This window comes from Tachyglossus aculeatus, chromosome 16 (genome assembly GCF_015852505.1).
Source record: "Tachyglossus aculeatus isolate mTacAcu1 chromosome 16, mTacAcu1.pri, whole genome shotgun sequence".
NCBI lineage: Eukaryota > Metazoa > Chordata > Mammalia > Monotremata > Tachyglossidae > Tachyglossus > Tachyglossus aculeatus.
This window is the reverse complement of record NC_052081.1, coordinates 5,454,594-5,477,869: the sequence shown is the minus strand read 5'-3', so window position 1 is coordinate 5,477,869 and position 23,276 is coordinate 5,454,594. Positions and strand designations below refer to the sequence as shown.

The following is a 23,276-nucleotide window of genomic DNA, read 5'->3' as shown; positions in this document are numbered from 1 at the left end:
GAAACCAATTAAGGGGGCCAGCAGTTTGCATTCAAGAAGATATAATCACAACATCATTACCATTCAGGATACAGTAGGAAGAGGATTTTATTGCTCGCTGCCAGCTTGAGTTACAGCAAATGCAGCACCTAGAAATGGTTTTTTTGTTTTGTTTTTTCCTCAGTGGCACAAAACTCATGTCCAGTCAGAACATTAATCAGACTTGGAAGTCTCTCTGGCAGGCACTTCTGCAACAGATCTGCAAGATATGGTATAGGCGCATAGGTGGGGCCACTTTAAAGTAGGAAAAAGTAGCAATTTCGTAAAGCTTCCAATGAAGGGATAGTTTTCTTAGGCCTTCAGATGGCCGTTTTATGTTTTTACAAAACATTTTCAATATGCTATACAATTCTCAAATGTACACATTTGGATACATTTTTACTACGAACTTTGTGAAAGCCCAAACCAGGATATCAATAATAATAATAATAATGAATTGGCCAAACATTTTCTGAGGTGTGTATTATTGCCAAATACTGCAACTCTCAGAGCTAACAAAACGCCAAGGTCTTTTGCTCCTTTTCTTTATCCTTCCATCCACTTGCAAAAAGATTCCCTTGCACAAATCTCGCTTACACACACACACACACACACACACTCTCTCTCTCTCTCTCTCTCTCTCTCTCTCTCTCTCTCTCATTTTCAAGTTGCACCTTCACCAAACAAGAGCCCATTCAGCACTACACAGGAATTGTTTCCTCTTCCCATCCAGCAGAGGAGATATTTTTCATGACTGTCTCCTGCCTCTCATTTTGAAATTTACCATCACTACAACCTTGATTTTAATAGGAGCACCAAACCCCCCCAAAAACCTGACCAGCTAGAGGTCAGTAATACAGTAGAGCCTGACCTAGGAAGACTTAAAAAGATAAAATAAATAAGCAATTTATCTTAACTCTCAGGGCAGAAAAATTTTCGAATCAGTGAGGAAAAAAAATAAATCGCATTAACTGCTTGGACACAGGAAATCACCTTGAGAGTCCAAGGTTGTGCTTTGGAAAGCTGGCTCACTCACCTCTATGACCTCTTTTTCTCACCCTGAGAAGAAATCAGCTAGGGATCTGGAATCCAAAGCATGTAACAAGTCTATAGCATAAATACAATGTTTAAGTAAAAACAGCATGATACAACTGTCCAGCAAAAATCTCCACACCCAAAAGCAAAGAGATAATGACCTAGATGATAGGAAAGAGACAACAAGGTCCCCGAAACCCTAGCAGGAACTGCCTTAAATGTGGTATAATTTTAAAGGGCGATAAGTTCTCCTTGGCAGTGATTGCAGCAATTGAAAGTTATATTTTCATATCGGGTGAATGGGTGAAACCGCCCAATATTTTTTTTGGAAGCCAGGAAGGTGGCTGGAGTGGACTTGGAAAATGGTTCTTCCGACGACCCACTGGAACAGGAAACTGGATCCAAAACTCGCAGAACCTAATAGAAACAAGAGTTGAAAGCAAAAGATGAGATTTCCATTTAAAGGATGTACACCTGCTGTCTTCTAATAGAACTGAAAAGTACAGGTTGAGGCTGCTCCCGCATTCCATCCCTTTAAACATTTTGATCCATCTACTGAGTGCAGAGCCCTGTACTAAGCACTCGGGACAGTGCAATAGACAACAGTAGATATAATCCCTTCCCTCAAGGAGCTTCCAATTTAGAAGGCGCACACTAGAATCCATTAGAGGTAGGGGGAAGCACAATGTCAGGCTCAAAGAGAACGTTCTAGATGCAAATATAATGGCTAGCAAAAGTTATTAAGCACCTGTTGCATTTTACCTGAGAGACAAATTTGATCCTTATCCTCTGAAGGCTCAAAACTTAAGGCAGTGGTGTTTAGTAGGTAGGGTGGGTACCCAATAAATAACGTGACAAAAGCGGCGGTGATGTGGCCATCAGCATCAGCAGCCTATATACAATGGTTCCCTATTTTTATTAGAAACATTCCTGGGGGGCCACAAAACTCATTCTTTTAATAATAACAATAATAATGATGGCATTTATTAAGCGCTTACTATGTGCAAAGCGCTGTTCTAAGCGCTGGGGAGTTTACAAGGTGATCAGGTTGTCCCATGGGGGCTCACAGTCTTAATCCCCATTTTACAGATGAGGGAACTGAGGCCCAGAGAAGTGAAGTGACTTGCCCAAAGTCACACAGCTGACAATTGGCAGAGCCGGGATTTGAACCCATGAACTCTGACTCCAAAGCCTGGGCTCTTTCCGGTGGTGCTGATTTGAAAGCTTCATTTAGACATGAATAAATGCCCACTAGAGAAAACTGGTACCTAGGTTCCAAATAATTGTCATTTCCTTAAAGTCTTAATATCATTTGCACGGAATGGTCTTTAAAATTTGAACACTTCAAAATGATTGGAGTCACAGTGCCGTGCCGAATCTTTCCCTGTGGTTAGTGAGCAATCGATATAATTTATTGGCCTAAGTTTTATGGATTTAATTTTAGTTGTTCTATTCTTCCACCACCAAGACTCAGCCACCCGTGAGCCATTTGGGCTGGCCCATCAGCAGCTGGCCTTGGCTTTTTCCACCGATGTCCCTTTTCGGGTTGTAGCTTCACTTTCAGAGAAGCATCATGGCGCAGTTGAGAAGCGGCATGACGTAGTGGATAGAGCACGGGCCTGCGAGTCAGAAGGTCATGGGTTCTAATTCCGGCTCCGCCACATATCTGCTGTGTGACCTTGGGCAAGTCACGTCACTTCTCTGTGCCTCAGTTACCCCATCTGTAAAATGGGGATTGAGACTGTGAGCTCTACGTGGGACAGGGACTGTGTCCAACCCGATTTGCTTGTATCCCCCCTAGTGCTTAGGACAGCGCTTGGCACATAGTAAACACTTAAATACCATTATTATTATTATTAAGTCCCCAGGGCCTCTTCTTCTAGACTGTAAGCTCGTCCCTTAGACTGTAAACTCGCTGTGGGCACAGAACATGTCTGCCAACTCTGTTGTATTATACTCTCCCAAGCACTTGGTGCAGTGCTCTGCACACAGTAGGTGCTCAATAAACACCACTGACTAAATCTGAAGCAGCTTCTGCAGCCTTCCATGTTGCTATTTTGGTCATCCCTGGCTGCTCGAGGTAGGCGGGGATGGCAGCCCCGGGTCACAAGCCTCAGAAGAAGGTTTGTACCTTCTTTCCCACAGCCCACCCACAGGTTGGCACGATCACTGTTTCTTGTTGCCGAGGCCGGTCTGCACCAGCCCTTGAACTAACTTTACCTACACGGAGAGCCCAGGGACCACGAATGCTTTCTTTTCGGTTACAATGTTCAGCTCACTGCCCCCCACAGCCACGGACTTCTGTCATCTGGTTACCACACTTGCTGGGGATTTAGAAATCAGGTAACTTCAAAGCAGTGGCACGGCTACCAAGAGTAAACACCTTGCATACACTCAAGGAATTGGATGAAAGGATTCAGGATCCGAGCGGCAGTCCCTAAATCAAAATGGTTTTGTGGCAGAAAGGCTTAGGGACTTTTAGAGAGGGGGAGAGGGAAGGAGGGAAAAGGTGGCGGAGGGGGACGATAGAGGAGGAGGGAGGGAGAGAGAATGAATTTACCGTTTCGGCCATTTTCTCAGCAGGGCTGCTGCAGAATTCCACTGGCTGCGGAGTCTTTTTAGGAATCTTTGTGCCAACATTGCCCAGGAGATGTGAGTTCACTGCTTTGGCCAACTTGTGATTTGTTGCTGCCAGCTCTGCAGTGCTGTGGGGCTGGGCATTAGGGTAATAGGTCTGCTCTCTACCCCACTGCAGGGAAACCAATAGCTCCTCTAGTAATCTGCACACACATACAAAAAAAAATCCACATTACACTGTTGAAATAACTGTTGGGAAACAAAGCCCCAGTGGTAATTGCTTTTCATTAACGAAATGGAGGGCAGAAGCGGGTCTGTAGCTTATATAACAAAAACCAGTGATGTCTTAATCACGTAGCCTGAATAGGACTGAACCTTAAGAGACTGGCTATTTTTTTTTAAGTGGTATATGTTAAGTGCTTACTATGTGCCAGGCACTGTACTAAGCACTAGAGTAGATACACGCTAGTCAGTCCATTTCCCATATAGGGCTCACAGTCTTCATTTTACAGATGAGGGAACTGAAGTTTTGGCCTTCATCTCCTAGGACTAAGCCTGGCTTATCCCAAGGGTCCTTGTTCGTATGCCACACACCATTTACATATTTCTCCATTTACACCCCAAATGGACCTCCCGTCCCACTGCTCACGACTGAAATGGCTGGAGGGAGTACATATCTATTCTATTTATTTTGTTAGTATGTTTGGTTTTGTTCTCTGTCTCCCCCTTTGAGACTGTGAGCCCACTGTTGGGTAGGGACTGTCTCTAGATGTTGCCAACTTGTACTTCCCAAGCACTTAGTACAGTGCTCTGCACACAGTAAGCGCTCAATAAATATGATTGATTAGAATTTCTTGTCCCTGAGGCTGCCGGGAGATGTCAGCCTGTGGAGTGGGAGTCGAAACGAAGGGAGATATGTAAATCCATCACCCTTACTTTGATGTCTACTGCCAGCTGTATCATGAGCCCCATACGGGACAAGGGTGGTGTCTGACCTGTTCTGTTATCAAAAAGCAGCGTGGCCCAGTAGAAAGAGTAGGGGCCTGGGAGCCCAAGGACCTGGTTTCTAATCCTGGCTCTGCCACTTACCTGCTGTGTGACCCTGGGCCAGTCACTTCACTTCTACGGGCCTCAATCCCCTCAACTCCAAATGGGGTTCCCTCCAACTTGAGTATGAGGCCCGTGTGGCACCTAATTATCTTGCATCTGACACACAGTTAGCGCTTAACAAATACCATAGCCATTATTACATTTGTATCTATCCTGGTGCTTAGCATAAAGTGCTAAATACCATAACTGACAGACTAAACCCCACCTTAATTTGGTAGGCTTTTGGGAAAAGCCTTCCTCCACATACCCCCCGCCCTACCTCCTTCCCCTCCCCACAGCACTTGTATATATTTGTACAGATTTACTACTCTATTTATTTTACTTGTACATATTTTCTATTCTATTTATTTTGTTAATGATGTGCATATGGCTTTAATTCTATTTGTTCTGACGATTTTGACACCTGTCTACGCGTTTTGTTTTGTTTTCTGTCTCCCTCTTCTAGACTTGTGAGCCCATTGTTGGGTAGGGACCGTCTCTATAAGTTGCCGACTTGTACTTCCCAAGCACTTAGAACAGTGTTCTGTACACAGTATGCGCTCAATAAATATGATTGAATGAATGAAAAGCATGATTGGCTCTGAAAGACCCAAAGCCTGAAATTCTCTGTGTGACTTGCCTGCCTCGGGGGCTTCTGACCGGGCTGGGGGTCAGGGCTGGTGTATATTGTTGACAACCCAGAGCAGAATGTGCCGGAGGTAGATTATCACATCACTCATCTCCCTTACATGGTAGTTTCGATAATGAAAACAAAAGCGGGCAGGCCAGCTTCAGCTGTTGGCAGTTGGCAGGGGAAGGGGAGAAGGGAGGGAGAGGGAGCCCCCATGGGTCATACTTTTGGGTACCGATCATCTCCTGACGAAACTGTTCCCGTTCACTCAGGAGATCCTGGATTGCGCTGTGGGCTTCCCTGGTTTGACGCTGAAGAACGGCTCTGGCGTTGGTCAACTCGTCTGCCATAACCCTGGAAAAGATAAGATCGAAAATCTGGTCACTAGGCGAGGCCCCGACAGGTTTAAAGGTTAGTGTCCCCAACCACTTCCTTGGATGAACTGGCTTTTGCAAGGTGGAAACACCAACCGTGAGCACGTTCGTCATGAAACTACAACAGTTTAATTCACCTTCAAAATCTCCCGGAACGTGCCATGAAATAGGCCTAAAACGTCCCTTTTCTGAAGGGGCAGAATTTTTATTAATCACTTTAAAAAGACTTCATGAATTTTGTACTGATGAAAGGGTCAGATTTAAAGGCCAATATTTAATCTACAAAAAGGAGCCACAGATGGCTACTGGGTTAAGCCACGTCTACATGCAGACCTTTACCCTCTCGGCTGTAAACTCACTGTAGGCAGGGAAGTTGTCCATTCATTCTGTTGTACCGTACTTTGCCAGGCACTTAGTAGAGTGCTCTAAACCCAGTAAGTGCTCAATAAATACCATTGATTGCTTAACGGTAGGTGGGCCTCAATCTTATTCTGGACCCATCCAAGGTTTCTGAAAATAATAATGATGGTATCCACTAAGCGCTAAATATGTGCTTTGTGCTGGGAGAGATGATCAGTTTTGGTTTTCCTAGTGAGATTAGGAAGGGCCAATTAGAACTAGAGTTGCTCAGACTGTGAGCCCCATGTAGGACAGGGTCTTTGACTGAACTGATTATCCAGTCACCTGCAGGCCAGGAATTTGCTGCGCCACACGTCACACTGGATGGACATCCGCTCCAGCTGTTCCAACAGCTGGGCCGTGTTCCGGCCCAGGGCCTCATTCTCTAAAATCAACCGGTTTTTCTCCCGAGCCACCCGCTCGAAGTGGTACTGCGCGTCGTCCCCGACAGACGCCACCAGCAGCTTCTTTAATTCCCGGTTCACCTGCAGGACAGCAAGACGAAGACAAGCTTCAGAGACGCAGCGTGGCCCGCTGGACAGAGCCCGGGCCTGGGTTCGAATCCTGGCTCTGCCACTTGTCTGCTGGGTGACTCCGGGCAAGTCAGTTCACTTCTCTGGGCCTCAGTTTGGGAATTAAGACTGAGTCCCATGTGGGACATGGACTGTGTCCAACCTGATTAGCTCAAATCTACCCCGGTACTTGACACAGAGTAATGTATAGACAATATACCTATATACATATATATATATATATACACACACACACACACACACACACACACACACACACACACACATATATATACATATATATTATATATATAGAGAGAGGTCTATATTATGGCAATATATATATATATAGGTCTCTATATATATTAATATATATATTATAGGTCTATATTATGGCAATGGAACCCAAATAGTCTCCTCTCCGTGACTGAAACTACATAGTCTTGTTAATGTAAGGAAACTGATTGATTGAAAACTGATTGACTATAATCAATCAAGACTGATTGATGATAAGGATTAAGGTCCCAGTGAAGCTGGGTATCTGAGGAAGTTAGATTTCACTATAAGTTACCACTCTAATTTCATTAGATTTCATTTTATCCCTCACTAAACTGATACACATATATATTTGGCTTCATTAACACACACCTTTGACTTCGAGCTCCATAAAGCAGGAAAATACAAGTCCTCTTTATTTGAATAGCTATTGTTCTTTACACACTAGATCTCACATCAAAATTTTTAAATTGCAAACCATCCACATGTTGATAATGTCACATTCATCCACACGCTGACAATCAAAAAGACGATAAAAAGATAAAGGTAAAAAGATACAAAGATTTTTAAAATATTTTCCAAAGAGTTAAATTGCAAATGTTTTGCTTTGAAATATTTAGTTTGAAAATTACAGGGCCTGGTGGCTACAGCCCTGGGCTACGGCTCAGAACTACTTGTTCTAGCCCATGAACTGGGTGATTTCAGGTGACATTATTCAATGGTATTTATCGAATTCTTATCATGTGCAGGGCACTGCATTAAGCATGTGGGAGAGTCCAATACAACAGAATTGGCAGACACATTCCTAACCCACAGCAAGCTTACAGTCTAGAGCACAAGCTTGCGTCCAGAAGAAATCTCTGGACCTCAGTTTCCCCAACTATTAGGGAGGAAAAATTATAATAGTAATAATGCTTCTCAATCAGTCAATCAATCAATCGTATTTATTGAGCGCTTACTATGTGCAGAGCACTGTACTAAGCGCTTGGGAAGTACAAATTGGCAACACATAGAGACAGTCCCTACCCAACAGTGGGCTCACAGTCTAAAAGGGGGAGACAGAGAACAGAACCAAACATACCAACAAAATAAAATAGGATAGAAATGTACAAGCAAAATAAATAAATAAATAAATAAATAGAGTAATAAATATGTTTCTCCCTCCCTTACATGGATCCTATGAGGATAAAAATGAGGTAACAGATGTAAAACCATTCTGAGTTACTAAGAAGCAAATATTTTAGCAATTCACTACTCACTGAGCCAGCCGGGGGTTCTCCTACTCACCCTCCACCCTACTATCTGAAGTCACGGGCAGAGTTGGGCAGAAGTGGTGAAAGTTTCATGGGCCCCGGGGGTGGGAGATTTGGGATAGGGGCAGGGAGAAGAGCGGAACGCCATCTGCCAAGATGTGCAAAGAGCCGGAGCCGTCTGGCGAAGGTGTCAAGAGGCTGGGAAGGGGCAGCCTCCTGACCATCCTCACCTCCGTCTGGACGTGTAGCTGGTTGGAAAGCCCTTCTTTGTCCTGAAGTAGCCGCTTTTCCGAGTTCCTGAGCTTCTCGACCACACCCTTCAGCTCCTGCAGCTCCTTTCGGGGGTCCACGACACCTTCCGACGCCCCCAGGAAGTCACCCTTGTGGTGCCCCAGGGGCTTGGCCACCTTCCCGTTTCTGGGCGGGACCTCATGGGTGACCGCGGCCCTGGGCACCACGATGCGCACGGCTTCCACTTCCACTGCTTTGTGGGACGGGGCCTGGCCGAGCCGCAGGACGCCTGGGCCAAGGGGAGGCGGGGAAGGCGGAGGCCCGGCTTTCTTCCGAGGGCTCCGCAGGCCGGGCCGACCCAGCGGTTGGATCCCGCTCGGCGTCTCCACGCACTTTGGGGGCGGCTCTGTTTCCATGCCATCTCCCGCGCCACGGATGGGGACCGGAGGAGGCTGGACTGCTGACCGTTGGTGGTGGTAGGGGTGGGGAGGGGGAAAGAGAGAAAAAGAGAGAGAGAGAAAGACGATTACTCATCATGCAGGCAGGCTCTGCTCGGGAATTCTGAAAGAACGCAAAAGTAGGAACATTTTCCCAAATGTCCAACTCAAAGGACACCAACTCCCTGAGACTGATGTGTCTGCCCAGTTAAGCTGCAGAGCACAAGGCCCTTTTTAAAGTAACAGCTCTGAATCCTCCTTTCAAGCATTTTTTTACAAGGGGCACTCGGGTTAAACTGTCGAGTTTTTGGTACCATGTCTGACCCAATTTGCTTGTATCCACCCCAGCGCTTAGTATGGTGCCTGGCACATAGTAAGCGCTTAACAAAAAACCACATATAGCAATATTACTTAAAATCCAGTCTTTGTTCAAGACATATGAAGCTTCACTGGATTAAATGGATCAGGTTTTGAATCATAAGGTGCTGGAGAAGTTTTCATTTTTGCAGTTATTTATAAAAAGGGCTAACGGGTGAAAGGCAGCTTTGAATACATCTCAGTGATTCATCTGGCTGATACATGAAGGGTAGGAAAACTCCCTCCCTCTCTCTCGCTCTCCCCCCACCTCCAACTAACCAACCCCTATCTTAGACTAGCATTTGGACTTTAATTCTCAAGGCAACGGCAAATTTGAGGGTTCAGGAAGGAGACTGAAGATGGTGTCTTATCCCGAAAGTATGGGAACAAGTCAGGACTTGTAAGGGGAATTTCCACTGCATTATCTTTAAGATGGACGCCAGCTTCCCAACTGAGTATTTTACAAGAGTCACAGGGCCCAGGAGGCGACTTCCTAACATCCTTTTTTGGCCCTGTTTTCTACCTGAAAGCCCAAATGCAAGGCTGACACAGGTAGCCACAAAAGGACAGGGCTTAATAAAATGGTCTTTAACGGCTAACTTTGCAGACTATCAGCCAATTAATAGTATTCATAATTAATAGTATTTATTAAGCAACTACTGTACCAAGCACTTCAGAGAGGACAACAGAGAAGACACAATCACAATCCTTGCTCTCAAGGAGCGTACAGTTTACTGTGTGCAAAACACTGTTCCAAGCACTTGGGAGAATAACAACAGACTGGCAGACATAAGCAAACACCTAGCAAACAACAATTATACACATGCTTTTTTCCCTTGAGTAGATTCATTAGGAATATTTCCACCCAAGCATATCAAGTAAATGAATTCAATGTAATTCCCAAGTGCTGTTAGGTTCTATCTAAAGGAACTAATATCTGCTTGTTACAGCATTAGAAGTGAGATATTATGACCATTTAGGAGGGCAACGTCAGAGCCGCTACCACTAATCCATTGTATGTCGACATCACGTTATGGCTAATGGAAATGTAAGGGGAAGCAGTGTGGTCTAGTGGATAGAGCACGGCCCTGGGGGTAAGAAGGACCTGGGTTCTAATCCACGGCTTGTCTGCCGTGTGACCTTGGGCACTTCTCTGTGCCTCAATTCCCTCATCTGTAAAATGGGGATTAAGACTGTGAGCCTCATGTGGGATGTGGACTTTGTCCAACCTGTTCGGCCTGTATCTATCCCAGTGCTCATACAGTGACTGGCACATAGTAAGCACTTAAATACCATAAAAAAAGGGTTCAACGTTTGATCTTGCCTTATTTCCTCCTCACAACAAAAGTAACCTACGACGCAAATACAATTTGCAGCCTACACGATACTTTTACATCTCCTGAATCATCCTTACGATCATGAGTAATGTTTCCTCAACTAAAACAAAGGTGTAAGGCTTAAATTATCTTTCCAGGCCTTTGAAGGGACCAGACAAAATAATTACTACTAGGCTATATACATCTACACTGCTCCTGCCTCTCTGGATTATTTATAGCAAAGAAGAAAAAGAACACAGCTTGTTAACTTTATGGTCCTCTGGCTTTTCCCCAATCCGAAAGAAATACCAACTGCTGTTTCACGTCTGGGAGTAAAGGGGTTGGGGGAGGGGGGAGATAGGTCAAGGGAAGAGGTTAAGATTTCCCTTCTAAAGAACTACTTTTCTTATTATGCAACTACTGCTGTGGCCTTTTTATAAAAACGAAACCCCCTTGAAGGAGGATATGTCCTTATATACATAAGGTATATACATAAGCGCTGGGAAACAGCTGCACCATACTGGTCACTTTAAACTTTCTCTTTTATTCTTTTTTTTGCTGCACCATTAGTTGATATATATACATATACATATATACATTTTATATATATATATATATATATATATATTCTGTGCAGTGCTTTTTAGAGAAGCAGCATGGCGTTTTGTTGTCTGTCTCCCCCTTCTAGACCGTGAGCCTGTTGTTGGGTAGGGACTGTCTCCATATGTTGCTGACTTGTACTTCCCAAGCGCTTAGTAGAGTGCTCTGCACACAGTAAGCGCTCAATAAATACCATTGAATGAATGAATGATAAAGCACGGCCCTGGAAGTCAGAAGGTCAAGTGGCTTCACTTCTCTGTACCTCAGTTACTTCATCTGTAAAATGGACTGTGAGCCCCATGTGGGACAGGGACTGTGTCCAACCCAATTTGCTTGTATCTACCCCAGCGCTTAGTACAGTGCCTGGCCCATTGTAAGCACTTAAATACCACAATTATTATCATCATCTAGAGCATGAATTTGGAAATTCAACCTTTTCCACTCAGCCTGCAGCCATCCCTCCACAATCAATGGTATTTTTTGAGCGCTTATTGTGTGCAGAGCACTGTACTAAGTGCTTAACACTGTGACTTTCAGGATAAAAAGATTCATTTATTTGCTGAACGTACACTTACCTTTGCTTTCCACACTCCCCAGGGAAGTCATTTTTCCTTATCTTGGACAGCTGCCTTTTCGGTTAATCACTGCAAAATCCAGACATATAAAAAATTAAGGAGCTACAGTTATGGAACAACATAGAAACCAGCAAAGACCCGCTGCTTTCTCAGAACCTTTGGAAATGCCAACTTTTCCCATGCCTCTCACAGGGAGGAATTTACAGATTCTATGGAGGAGCTAGATGAAGTGGCCTAGTGTGGACATCATCACCCTGGTGTCAACCTAATCGCCAACAAAGCCATCAAGCTGACATTTGACTGATGATATCTGCATCAAGATGGTCCAGCTTCTTTCCACAGTCCAATCTGTGTAGGCTTTAATTGATATCTTGAAAAATCTCATTGTTTACTATGATTGTGTACACCGACGCTGTCAGGAGATATACTCTTGCTTTCCAGACAAACATTTTTGGCCAGAACAGGTGAAAAATCTCATTGCTTACTATGATTATATCCACCGACGCTGTAGTATTATGCTCTCTCAAGCGCTTAGTACAGTGCTCTATACCCGGTAAACCTTCAGTATATACGTATTTATTACTATATTTATTTATTTATTTTACTTGTACATATTTATTCTATTTATTTTACTCTGTTAATATGTTTTGTTCTCTGTCTCCCCCTCCTAGACTGTGAGCCCACTGTTGGGTAGGGACCGTCTCTATATGTTGCCAAATTGTACTTCCCAAGTGCTTAGTACAGTGCTCCGCACACAGTAAGCGCTCAATAAATACGACTGAATGAATGAATATCTTCTGTGCTCAATAAATACTTGTTGCTCCAGCTGATCGCAGTGATTTAACCTCCTCCTTCTGACTGGCTAGTACAGTGCTCTGCACACAGTAAGTGCTCAATACAATTAAATGAATGAACAAGTGTCTGAGACGCAGCAAGGCCTAGTGGATAGAGCATGGGCCTTGGAGTCGGAAGGACCTGGGTTCTAATCCCTGCTCCATCACTTGTCTGCTCTATGACCTTGGGCAAGTCACTTCACTTTTCTGGGACTCAATTACCTCACCTGAAAGATGAAGATTGGGGGCCCCACGTGGGACAGGGATTGTGTCCAACCTGATTATCTTGTATTTGAGGAGAAACGTCAAAAGTTTAGACACATTCATTGGTGATAAATCCATAATAATAATTTTGGTATTTGTTAAGCGCTTACTATGTGCCGAACACTGTTCGTAATAATTTATTTGAGGAGAAAAGTCAATAGTTTAGGTTTGTTCATTGATGATAAATCCGTAATAGGTTATTCGAGGAGAAAAGTCAGTGATGCTTTAGAGTGTGTAGGTTGTGCGAAGTTCAGTTCAAGCCCCTTGAGGGATGTGCAGAAACAGCGTAGGATGCAGTCTGTGCTCCTGAAAAGCGAATATTACGGGGATAAATCAGAGATGTTAATTACTGTCTCTGTCACCTAACAGACGGATGTCAAAGACAACACCTACCCACATCTAGACCCCAACGTCTAGAACAGTGCCTGGCCCACAGTAAGCGCTTAACAAATACCTTATGTATATAAAAAAAAGTAGCTTTCAGAACTCTAAAATGTATTACTATCCCTCTAGTCTGTCAGCTCCCTGTGAAGAGGAATTTACCTACTCCACTTTACTATACTCTCCCAATCGCTTAGTACAGTGCTCTGCACATAGTAAGCCCTCAATAAATACCATTGATTAATTGATACTGGCCTCGATTAGACATAGTGTCGGGCCAATTATCCTGCTAATCTTAAACTACCCTCACAGTAAGGTTCTAATGAATTATAATCCATGGTCTTGCTTTACCCCTGGTTTCACAGAGAATTAAGAACATGTCCCATTGGGTCACACCACACAAGTCCATCCAGCTCAGAACTCAATCTCTGCCTACCATACTTAAAGGACGCTCAGATGCATAATAGGGTAGAGGTTGTCTTTGACATCCATCTGTTAGGTGACAGAGACAGTAATTAACATCTCTGATTTATCCCTGTAATATTCGCTTTTCAGGAGCACAGACTGCATCCTACGCTGCTTCTGCACATCCCTCAAGGGTCTTGAACTGAACTTCGCACAACCTACACACTCTAAAGCATCACTGACTTTTCTCCTCGAATAACCTATTATGGATTTATCATCGATGAACAAACCTAAACTTTTGACTTTTCTCCTCAAATAAATTATTACGAACAGTGACTGGCACATCGTAAGCGCTTAACAAATACCAAAATTATTATTATGGATTTATCACCAGTGAATGTGTCTAAACTTTTGACTTTCCTCCTCAAATACCCTATGACAGACTTATCGCTATGAACATACCTAAACTTTTCTGGAATCCACAGCTAATTCTTATGCAATTTTTATAACAGGTGTGATAAAGTGCTTTGTTTTGTTCATCTTAACTTGCCACCCTCAACTTTCGCTGTCCCGATAATCACACTGCCCTCCCTCTTCTATGAGTTTAACCACGATCCCTCTCAGCCTTCTTCCCAATTCTAGACTTTTCTTTTTACCCTCCCATGGAATAATAATAATGATGGTATTTGTTAAGCACTTACTATGTGCCTGGCATTGCTTTAAGCGCTGGGAAACAGCTGCACCATACTGATCGCTTTAAACTTTCTCTTTTATTCTTTTTTTTTGCTGTGCCATTAGTTGATAGTTAAAGGGGAATAAGATCATCATCACCTCTCAAATTACTAATATCAATCACTGCTACTCTTTACTAAATACCGTGTATTGAGCACCTAGTGTGTGCAAAGCACTGTACTAAGTACTCCCATCTCGTTATCACCCCAAGTCACAGGAAGCTGGCATCTTAGCCTTCCCAGACTAAGCCCCTTTTTCCTCATCCTCCCTTTCCCTTCCGCATCCCCGACTTGCTCCCTTTGCTCTTCCCCCCTTCCCTGCCCCAAAGCCCACATAATAACAATGGCATTTATGAAGCGCTTACTATGTGCAAAGCACTGTTCTAAGCACTGAAGCACTCACATGTATAGATCTGCAATTGTATTTATTTATATCGATGCCTTTTTACTTGTATTGATGTTTGTCTCACCTCCCTTGACTGTGAGCTCATTGTGGGCAGAGATTGTCTCTAATGCTGTACTGTACTTTATCGCTTATCTGCATTCATTCATTCAATCAACCATATTTATTCAGCGTTTACTGTGTGCAGAGCACTGTACTAAGCGCTTGGAAAGCATAATTCAGCAACATATAGAGACGGTTCCTACCCAACAACGGGCTTACAGTTTTTTACTTGTACATATTTACTATTCTATTTATTTTGCTAATGATGTGCATATAGCTTTAATCCTATTTGTTCTGACGATTTTGACACCTGTCTACATGTTTTGTTTTGTTGTCTGTCTCCCCCTTCTAGACTGTGATCCCATTGTTGGGTAGGGACCATCTCTATATGTTGCCGACTTGTACTTCTCAAGCGCTTAGTACAGTGCTGTGCACACAGTCAGCGCTCAATAAACACGATTAAATGAATGAATGAATAGAAGGGAGGAGAGAGACAAGAAAACAAAACAAAGCAAGTACACAGGCATCAACAGGATCACACAGTAAGTTATCATTCATTCATTCAATCATGTTTATTGAGCGCTTTTTGTGTACAAGAGCACTGTACTGAGTACTTGGGAAGTACAAGTCCCAAGCTGGGTAGGGACCGTCTCTCTCTGTTGCCGACTTGTCCTTCCCAAGCGCTTAGTGTTTGTACATATTTATTACTCTATTTTACTTATACATATTTATTCTATTTATTTTATTTTGTTAATATGTTTTGTTTTGCCGTCTGTCTCCCCCTTCTAGACTATGAGCCCGCCGTTGGGTAGGGACCGTCTCTGTATGTTCCAACTTGTCCTTCCCAAGCGCTTAGTGTTTGTACAAATTACTCTATTTTACTTGTACATATTTATTCTATTTATTTTATTTTGCTAATATGTTTTGTTTTGCCGTCTGTCTCCCCCTTCTAGACTATGAGCCCGCCGTTGGGTAGGGACCGTCTCTGTATGTTGCCGACTTGTCCTTCCCAAGCGCTTAGTGTTCGTACATATTTATTACTCTATTTTACTTGTACATATTTATTCTATTTACTTTATTTTGTTAATATGTTTTCTTTTGTCGTCTTTCTCCCCCTTCGAGACTGTGAGCCCACTGTTGGGTAGGGACCGCCTCTATATGTTGCCGACTTGTACTTCCCAAGCGCTTAGTACAGTGTTCTGCACACAGTAAGCGCTCAATAAATACGATTGATTGACTGATTGATTGTATGAATACAAATCGGCAACAGAGACGGTCCCTCCCCACCAACGGGCTCACAGTCTAGACGGGGGAGACAGACAGCAAAACAAAACAAGTGGACGGGTGTCCATACCATCAGAATAAAGAGAATTATAGCTATTGAGACATGACGAATAAAGACAGCAAAACAGGTAGACGGGTGTCAATACCATCAGAATAAAGAGAATTGCAGCTATAGACACATGATGAATAAAAGAAATAAGTAATAAATCTGTACAAATATATATAAGTGCTGTGGGGAGGGGAAGGGAGTGGGACAGAGGGGAGGAGGAGGAGCAGAGGAAAATGGGGGGCTCAGTCTGGGAAGGCCTCCGGGAGGAGGTGAGCTCAATAAATAGGACTGATTGAATGTAGGGTGCTCCCTTCAGCCCTAGCTCTAATGCCCGGGCCTACTTAGAGAAGCAGCGTGGCTCAGTGGGAATTGGAGTCGGAGGTCATGGGTTCAAATCCCGGCGCCGCCAATTAGCTGTGTGACTTTGGGCAAGTCACTTCCCTTCTCTGGGCCTCAGTTCCCTCATCTGGAAAATGGGGGTGAAGACTGTGAGCCCCCCCGTGGGCCAACCCTATCATCTTAAGCGCTTAGTACAGGGCTCTGCACACAGTAAGCGCTCAATAAATACGATTGGTTGATCTTGTAACCTCTCCAGCACAGTGCTTTGCACATAGTAAGAGGTTAATAAATGCCACTATTATTATTATTATTAATAATTATTATTACTTACCGGGATGTCCTGGCAGCTGTCTTCACACGTGGATCATAGGCCCCTCCACTCCACTTGGCAGCTCCTGGCGGGGGGGGGGGGGGGGGGGGGGGGGGGGGGGGGGATAAGGATCCTGTGTGCCAACTGCACTGCTGCAGTCTTCCCAGCGTTTAGTGCAGTGCCCTGCACACAGCAGGCGCTCACTAAATACCACCAACTGCCTGGATCAACCCCCCTCCCATCCCGGGAAAAGCAGCCGCATCCTCTCTTCCAACAACTTCCGTTCCCTCTTGACTTCCTGTTTCCGGCTGCCTCTCTTATAATAATAATTAAAAATAATGATGGTATTTAAATAAATACATAAATACATAAATAAATACTATGTGCCAAGCACTGCTCTAAGCGCCGGGGTAGATACAAGGCCATCTGGTTGTCCCACCCGGGGCTCACAGTCTTCATCCCCATTTTACAGATGAGGGAACTGAAGCACAGAGAAATTAAGTGGTTTGCCCAAAGTCATACAGCGATCAATCAATCAATCAATCGTATTTATTGAGCGCTTACTGTGTGCAGAGCACTGGACTAAGCGCTTGGGAAGTACAAGTTGGCAACATATAGAGACAGTCCCTACCCAACAGCAGGCTCACAGTCTAGAAGGGGGAGACGGAGAACAAAACCAAACATACTAACTAAATAAAATAAATAGAATAGATATGTACAAGTAAAATAAATAAAGTAATAAATATGTACAAACATATATACATATATACAGTCTTTTAGACTGTGAGCCCACTAGAAGGGGGAGACAGAGAATAAAACCAAACGTGCTAACAAAATAAAATAGATTAGATATTTACAAGTAAAATAGAGTAATAAATATGTACAAACATATATACATATATACAGTCTTTTAGACTGTGAGCCCACTGTTGGGTAGGGACCGTCTCTATATGTTGCCAACTTGTTCTTCCCAAGCGCTTAGTACAGTGCTCTGCACACAGTAAGCGCTCAATAAATACGATTGATTGATTGATTGACTGAATGAATGAAAAACGATTGAATGAATAAATACGACTGAATGAATGAACAACTACCATCATTACTACTTCTAGACTGTGAGCCCACTGTTGGGTAGGGACTGTCTCTAGATGTTGCCAACTTGTACTTCTCAAGCGCTTAGTACAGTGCTCTGCACACAGTAAGCGCTCAATAAATACGATTGATTGATTGATTGACTGAATGAATGAAAAACGATTGAATGAATAAATACGACTGAATGAATGAACAACTACCATCTTTACTACTCTAGACTGTGAGCCCACTGTTGGGTAGGGACTGTCTCTAGATGTTGCCAACTTGTACTCCCCAAGCGCTTAGTACAGTGCCATACACACAGTAAGTGCTCAATAAATAATAATAATAATAATAATGGCATTTGTTAAGCACTTACTATGTGCAAAGCACTGTTCTAAGCGCTGGGGAGGTTACAAGGTGATCAGGTTGGCCCACGGAGGACTTACAGTTTTAATCCCCATTTTCCAGATGAGGTAACTGAGGTCCAGAGAAGTGAAGTGGCTTGCCCAAAGTCACCCAGCTGACAATTGGCGGAGCCGGGATTCGAACCCATGACCTCTGACTCCAAAGCCCGGGCCCTTTCCACTGAGCCACGCTGCTACGATTGACTGATTGATTATTACTTATTATTAAGTATAATTATCATTATGATGATACTTATTATTATTATAGTCAGTGGTCACGGGTTCAAATCCTGACTCCGCCAATTGCCGGCTGTGTGATCTTGGGCAAGTCACTTCTCTGTGCCTCAGTTACCTCATCTGTAAAATGGGGATGGACTGTGAGCCCCCCCCGTGGGGCAACCTGATCACCTTGTATCCCCCCAGCGCTTAGAACAGTGCTTAGTAAGCTTTTAATAAATGCCATTATTATTATTATTATTATTTTATTATTATTATTATTACTTCCAGCCCAGAGAGAGCCGAACATCCGGGTCACCGCGGCGTGACGTCGCCCCGGGTGACGTCACAGAGGGGATTTCCGGAAGAGGGCGGGCCCGCGGGCTGGGCGCCGTTGCCAGGGCGACGAGCCGTTTGGGCCGGTTGGGCAAAGTCTCGCGGGATTTCCCCGGCCTGGCGTCGCCGGCACCATGGTGAGTGGCGGCCGGCCGGGCTGATTGACGGGCGCTGGGGCGCGTTGTGCGGTTCCCTCAGGCGCGTTGTGCCGTTCCCTCAGGCGCGTTGTGCTGTTCCCTCAGGCGGGCCCGCTGCCCTTTGACCCCCCAGGCGGCCCTCTGCGGCCGGCCCTACCGCCGCCCCTTCGCCCAGGGGACGGAAGTGACCGTTAGCTGGGGGCCCCGCAGCCCACCTGCCCATCATCATCATCATCAATCGTATTTATTGAGCGCTTACTATGTGCAGAGCACTGGACTAAGCGCTTGGGAAGTACAAGTTGGCAACATATAGAGACAGTCCCTACCCAACAGTGGGCTCACAGTCTAAAAGGGGGAGACAGAGAACAAAACCAAACATACTAACAAAATAAAATAAATAGGATAGATATGTACAAGTAAAATAAATAGAGTAATAAATATGTACAAACATATATATATAGGTGCCCAATCTAATAATAATAATAATAATAATGTTGGCATTTGTTAAGCGCTTACTATGTGCAAAGCACTGTTCTAAGCGCTGGATAGCTCTCTTCCTCCCTTCAAGGCCCTACTGAGAGCTCACCTCCTCCAGGAGGCCTTCCCACACTGAGCCCCTCCCTTCCTCTCCCCCTCGTCCCCCTCTGCATCCCCCTCATCTTACCAGTCAATCAATCGTATTTATCAATCCATCGTATTTATTGAGCACTTACTATGTGCAGAGCACTGTACTAAGCGCTTGGGAAGTACAAATTGGCAACATAGAGAGACAGTCCCTACCCAACAGTGGGCTCCTTTGCCCAGGGGACGGAAGTGACCGTTAGCTGGGGGCCCCGCAGCCCACCTGCCCAATCTAATAATAATAATAATAATAATAATAATGTTGGCATTTGTTAAGCGCTTACTATGTGCAAAGCACTGTTCTAAGCGCTGGATAGCTCTCTTCCTTCAAGGCCCTACTGAGAGCTCACCTCCTCCAGGAGGCCCTCCCACACTGAGCCCCTCCCTTCCTCTCCCCCTCGTCCCCCTCTCCATCCCCCTCATCTTACCAATCAATCGTATTTATTGAGCACTTACTGTGTGCAGAGCACTGTACTAAGCGCTGGATAGCTCTCTTCCTCCCTTCAAGGCCCTACTGAGAGCTCACCTCCTCCAGGAGGCCCTCCCACACTGAGCCCCTCCCTTCCTCTCCCCCTCGTCCCCCTCTGCATCCCCCTCATCTTACCAATCAATCAATCGTATTTATCAATCCATTGTATTTATTGAGCGCTTACTGTGTGCAGAGCACTGTACTAAGCGCTTGGGAAGTACAAGTTGGCAACATATAGAGACGGTCCCTACCCAACGGTGGGCTCACAGTCTAAAAGCCTCCTTCCCTTCCCCACAGCACCTGTATATATGGATATATGTTTGTGCATGTTTATTACTCTATTTACTTGTACATATCATCATCATCATCAATCGTATTTATTGAGCACTTACTGTGTGCAGAAGACTGTACTAAGCGCTTGGGAAGTACAAGTTGGCAACATATAGAGACAGTCCCTACCCAACAGTGGGCTCACAGTCTAAAAGCCTCCTTCCCTTCCCCACAGCACCTGTATATATGGATATATGTTTGTACATGTTTATTACTCTATGTACTTGTACATATCATCATCATCAATCGTATTGACCGCTTACTGTGTGCAGAGCACTGTACTAAGCGCTTGGGAAGTACAAGTTGGCAACATATAGAGACAGTCCCTACCCAACTGGGCTCACAGTCTAAAAGCCTCCTTCCCTTCCCCACAGCACCTGTATATATGTTTGTACATGTTTATTACTCTATTTATTTTACTTGTACATATCTATTCTATTCATTTTATTTTGTTAATATGTTTGGTTTTGTTCTCTGTCTCCCCCTTTTAGACTGTGAGCCCACTGTTGGGTAGGGACTGTCTCTATATGTTGCCAACTTGTACTTCCCAAGCGCTTAGTACAGTGCTCTGCACACAGTAAGTGCTCACTAAATATTAGTGAATGAATGAATGAATGTGGTCCTGCCGGCCAAGTCCATCAGTCAGTAAATTGGATTTAATGAGCACGTACTGTGTGGAGAGCACCGTGATAATAATGGTTTTTGTTAAGCACTTACTGGGTGCCAGGCACTGTACTAAGCGCTGGGGTGGACACAAGCAAATTGGGTTGGACCCAATCCCTGTCCCTTGTGTATATATGTTTGTACATATTTATTACTCTATTTATTTATTTTACTTGTACATATCTATTCTATTTATTTTATTTTGTTAGTATGTTCGGTTTTGTTCTCTGTCTCCCCCTTTTAGACTGCGAGCCCACTATTGGGTAGGGACTGTCTCTATATGTTGCCAACTTGTACTTCCCAAGCGCTTAGTACAGTGCTCTGCACACAGTAAGCGCTCAATAAATACGATTGATGATGATGATGATGTGAAGCTCACAGTCTCAATCCCCATTTTCCAGATGAGGGAACCGAGGCCCAGTGAAGTGACTGGCCCAAGGTGTTTAGAACCCAAGGTCTTTCTGACGTCCAGGCCAGTGCTCTATGCGTTAACCACACTGCTTTCCATTGGTTCGTTTAAAAAAATTAAAGGCGAGGGAGAATTAGGGGTGCGGGAAGATCGGAGAATGGCTAAGAGGGAGAAGGAGCAGAGAGGGAATTTTACCACATAGGGGGGCTAGGCCCTAAGTATGATGGAGAAAATCCACAAATTGTGTAGGAACTTAACCACAGGTGACATATTATGGGATGGTTGTATCTAAGTATCATCATCAATCGTATTTATCGAGCGCTTACTGTGTGCAGAGCACTGTACTAAGTGCTTGGGAAGTACAAGTTGGCAACATATAGAGACAGTCCCTACCCAATAGTGGGCTCACGGTCTAAAAGTATCACCTTACTTCCCACCCCGTACCCACAACACTTACATTTATTCGTTCAATTGTATTTATTGAGCGCTTACTGTGTGCAGAGCACTGTACTAAGCGCTTGGGAAGTACATGTTGGCAACATCTAGAGACGGTCCCTACCCAACAGTGGGCTCACAGTCTAGAAGGGGGAGACAGAGAACAAAACAAAACATATTAACAAAATAAAATAAATAGAATAAATATGTACAAATAAAATAAATAAATAGAGTAATAAATACGTACAAATATATAAGCATATATACAAGTGCTGTGGGGAGGGGAAGGAGGTAAGGCGGGGGAGAGGAAGGAGGGGGCTCAGTCTGGGATAATAATGATGGAATTTGTTAAGTGCTTATTATGTGCAAAGCACTGTTCTAAGCGCTGGGGGTGGATACGAGGTGATCAGGTTGTCCCACGTGGAATGTAATGTTTGCAGATGAGGGAACTGAGGCTCAGAGAAGTTAAGTGACTTTACACCCATATCTGTATAATCTTTTTCCCAATAAATTCCACTGATTGTCATCCAAGATTCACCTGAAATCAGGTTTTGATGGTGGTTGGGGTGACTGAGTTAAAGTAGTATTTCATAAAGCAGCGCCCAGCGCCTAGAGCAGTGCCTGGCACATGGTAAGCGCTTAACAAATACCATTATAATAATAATTATTATAATTATTATTATTATTCTGTTCCTGTTAGTGCTGCGGGATTGGAAAACCAGTGAAACATCCCCATCTAGTGGTAAAGGAAGGATACAGCATCCAACCTCATCTAATTAGATGCCCCACAGTATTCATTCATTCATTCAATCGTATTTATTGAGCGCTTACTGTGTGCAGAGCACTGTACTAAGCGCTTGGGAAGTACAAGTTGGCAACATATAGAGACAGTCCCTACCCAACAGTGGGCTCACAGTCTAGAAGAGGGAGACAGAGAACAAAACAAAACATATTAACAAAATAAAATAAATAGAATAAATATGTACAAATAAAATAAATACATCAATAGAGTAATAAATACGTACAAATATATATACATATATACAGGTGCTGTGGGGAGGAGAAGGAGGTAAGGCGGGGGGATGGGGGAGAGGAAAGGGGGCTCAGTCTGGGATAATAATGATGGCATTTGTTAAGCGCTTACTATGTGCAAAGCACTGTTTTAAGTGGATACGAGGTGATCAGGTTGTCCCACGTGGAGTGTTTACAGATGAGGGTACTGAGGCTCAGAGAAGTTAAGTGACTTTACACCCATATCTGTATAATCTTTTCCCCAAAAATTCCACTGATTGTCATCCAAGATTCACCTGAAATCAGGCTTTGATGGTGGTTTAGGTGATTGAGTTAAAGTAGTATTTCTTAAAGCAGTGCCCAGCGGTTAGAACAGTGCCTGGCACATGGTAAGCGCTTAACAAATACCATTATAATAATTATTATTATAATTATTATTATTATTCTGTT

The 23,276-nt window shown here is 44.0% G+C and overlaps 2 protein-coding genes across 3 annotated transcripts in view; one reads left to right on the top strand and one right to left on the bottom strand.

Moving 5' to 3' along the window:
• Positions 1–66: 66 nt before the first annotated feature.
• BLZF1 (basic leucine zipper nuclear factor 1) lies at positions 67–13,067 on the bottom strand. Of its 2 annotated transcripts, none has more exons than XM_038757707.1 (7): positions 12,888–13,067; positions 11,681–11,749; positions 8,395–8,855; positions 6,409–6,608; positions 5,576–5,704; positions 3,614–3,833; positions 67–1,470 (listed from the first exon to the last, which is right to left on the bottom strand). In XM_038757707.1, the coding sequence occupies exons 2-7, from the start codon at positions 11,709–11,711 to the stop codon at positions 1,285–1,287; spliced, it is 1,227 nt and encodes a 408-aa protein (XP_038613635.1). In that variant the 5' UTR covers positions 11,712–11,749; positions 12,888–13,067; the 3' UTR covers positions 67–1,284. The 2 variants fall into 2 exon arrangements, with proteins under 2 accessions (XP_038613635.1, XP_038613636.1); XM_038757708.1 differs by having other exon boundaries at positions 8,395–8,852; positions 12,888–13,066.
• Positions 13,068–18,795: 5,728 nt separating this feature from the next.
• NME7 (NME/NM23 family member 7) overlaps positions 18,796–23,276 on the top strand; it is a 151,485-nt gene continuing 147,004 nt past the window's right edge. Inside the window, exon 1 of the mRNA XM_038757528.1 lies at positions 18,796–18,888. Coding sequence (XP_038613456.1) covers positions 18,886–18,888 — 3 coding nt within the window. The 5' untranslated portion in view covers positions 18,796–18,885. The remainder of the gene's footprint in view (positions 18,889–23,276) is intronic.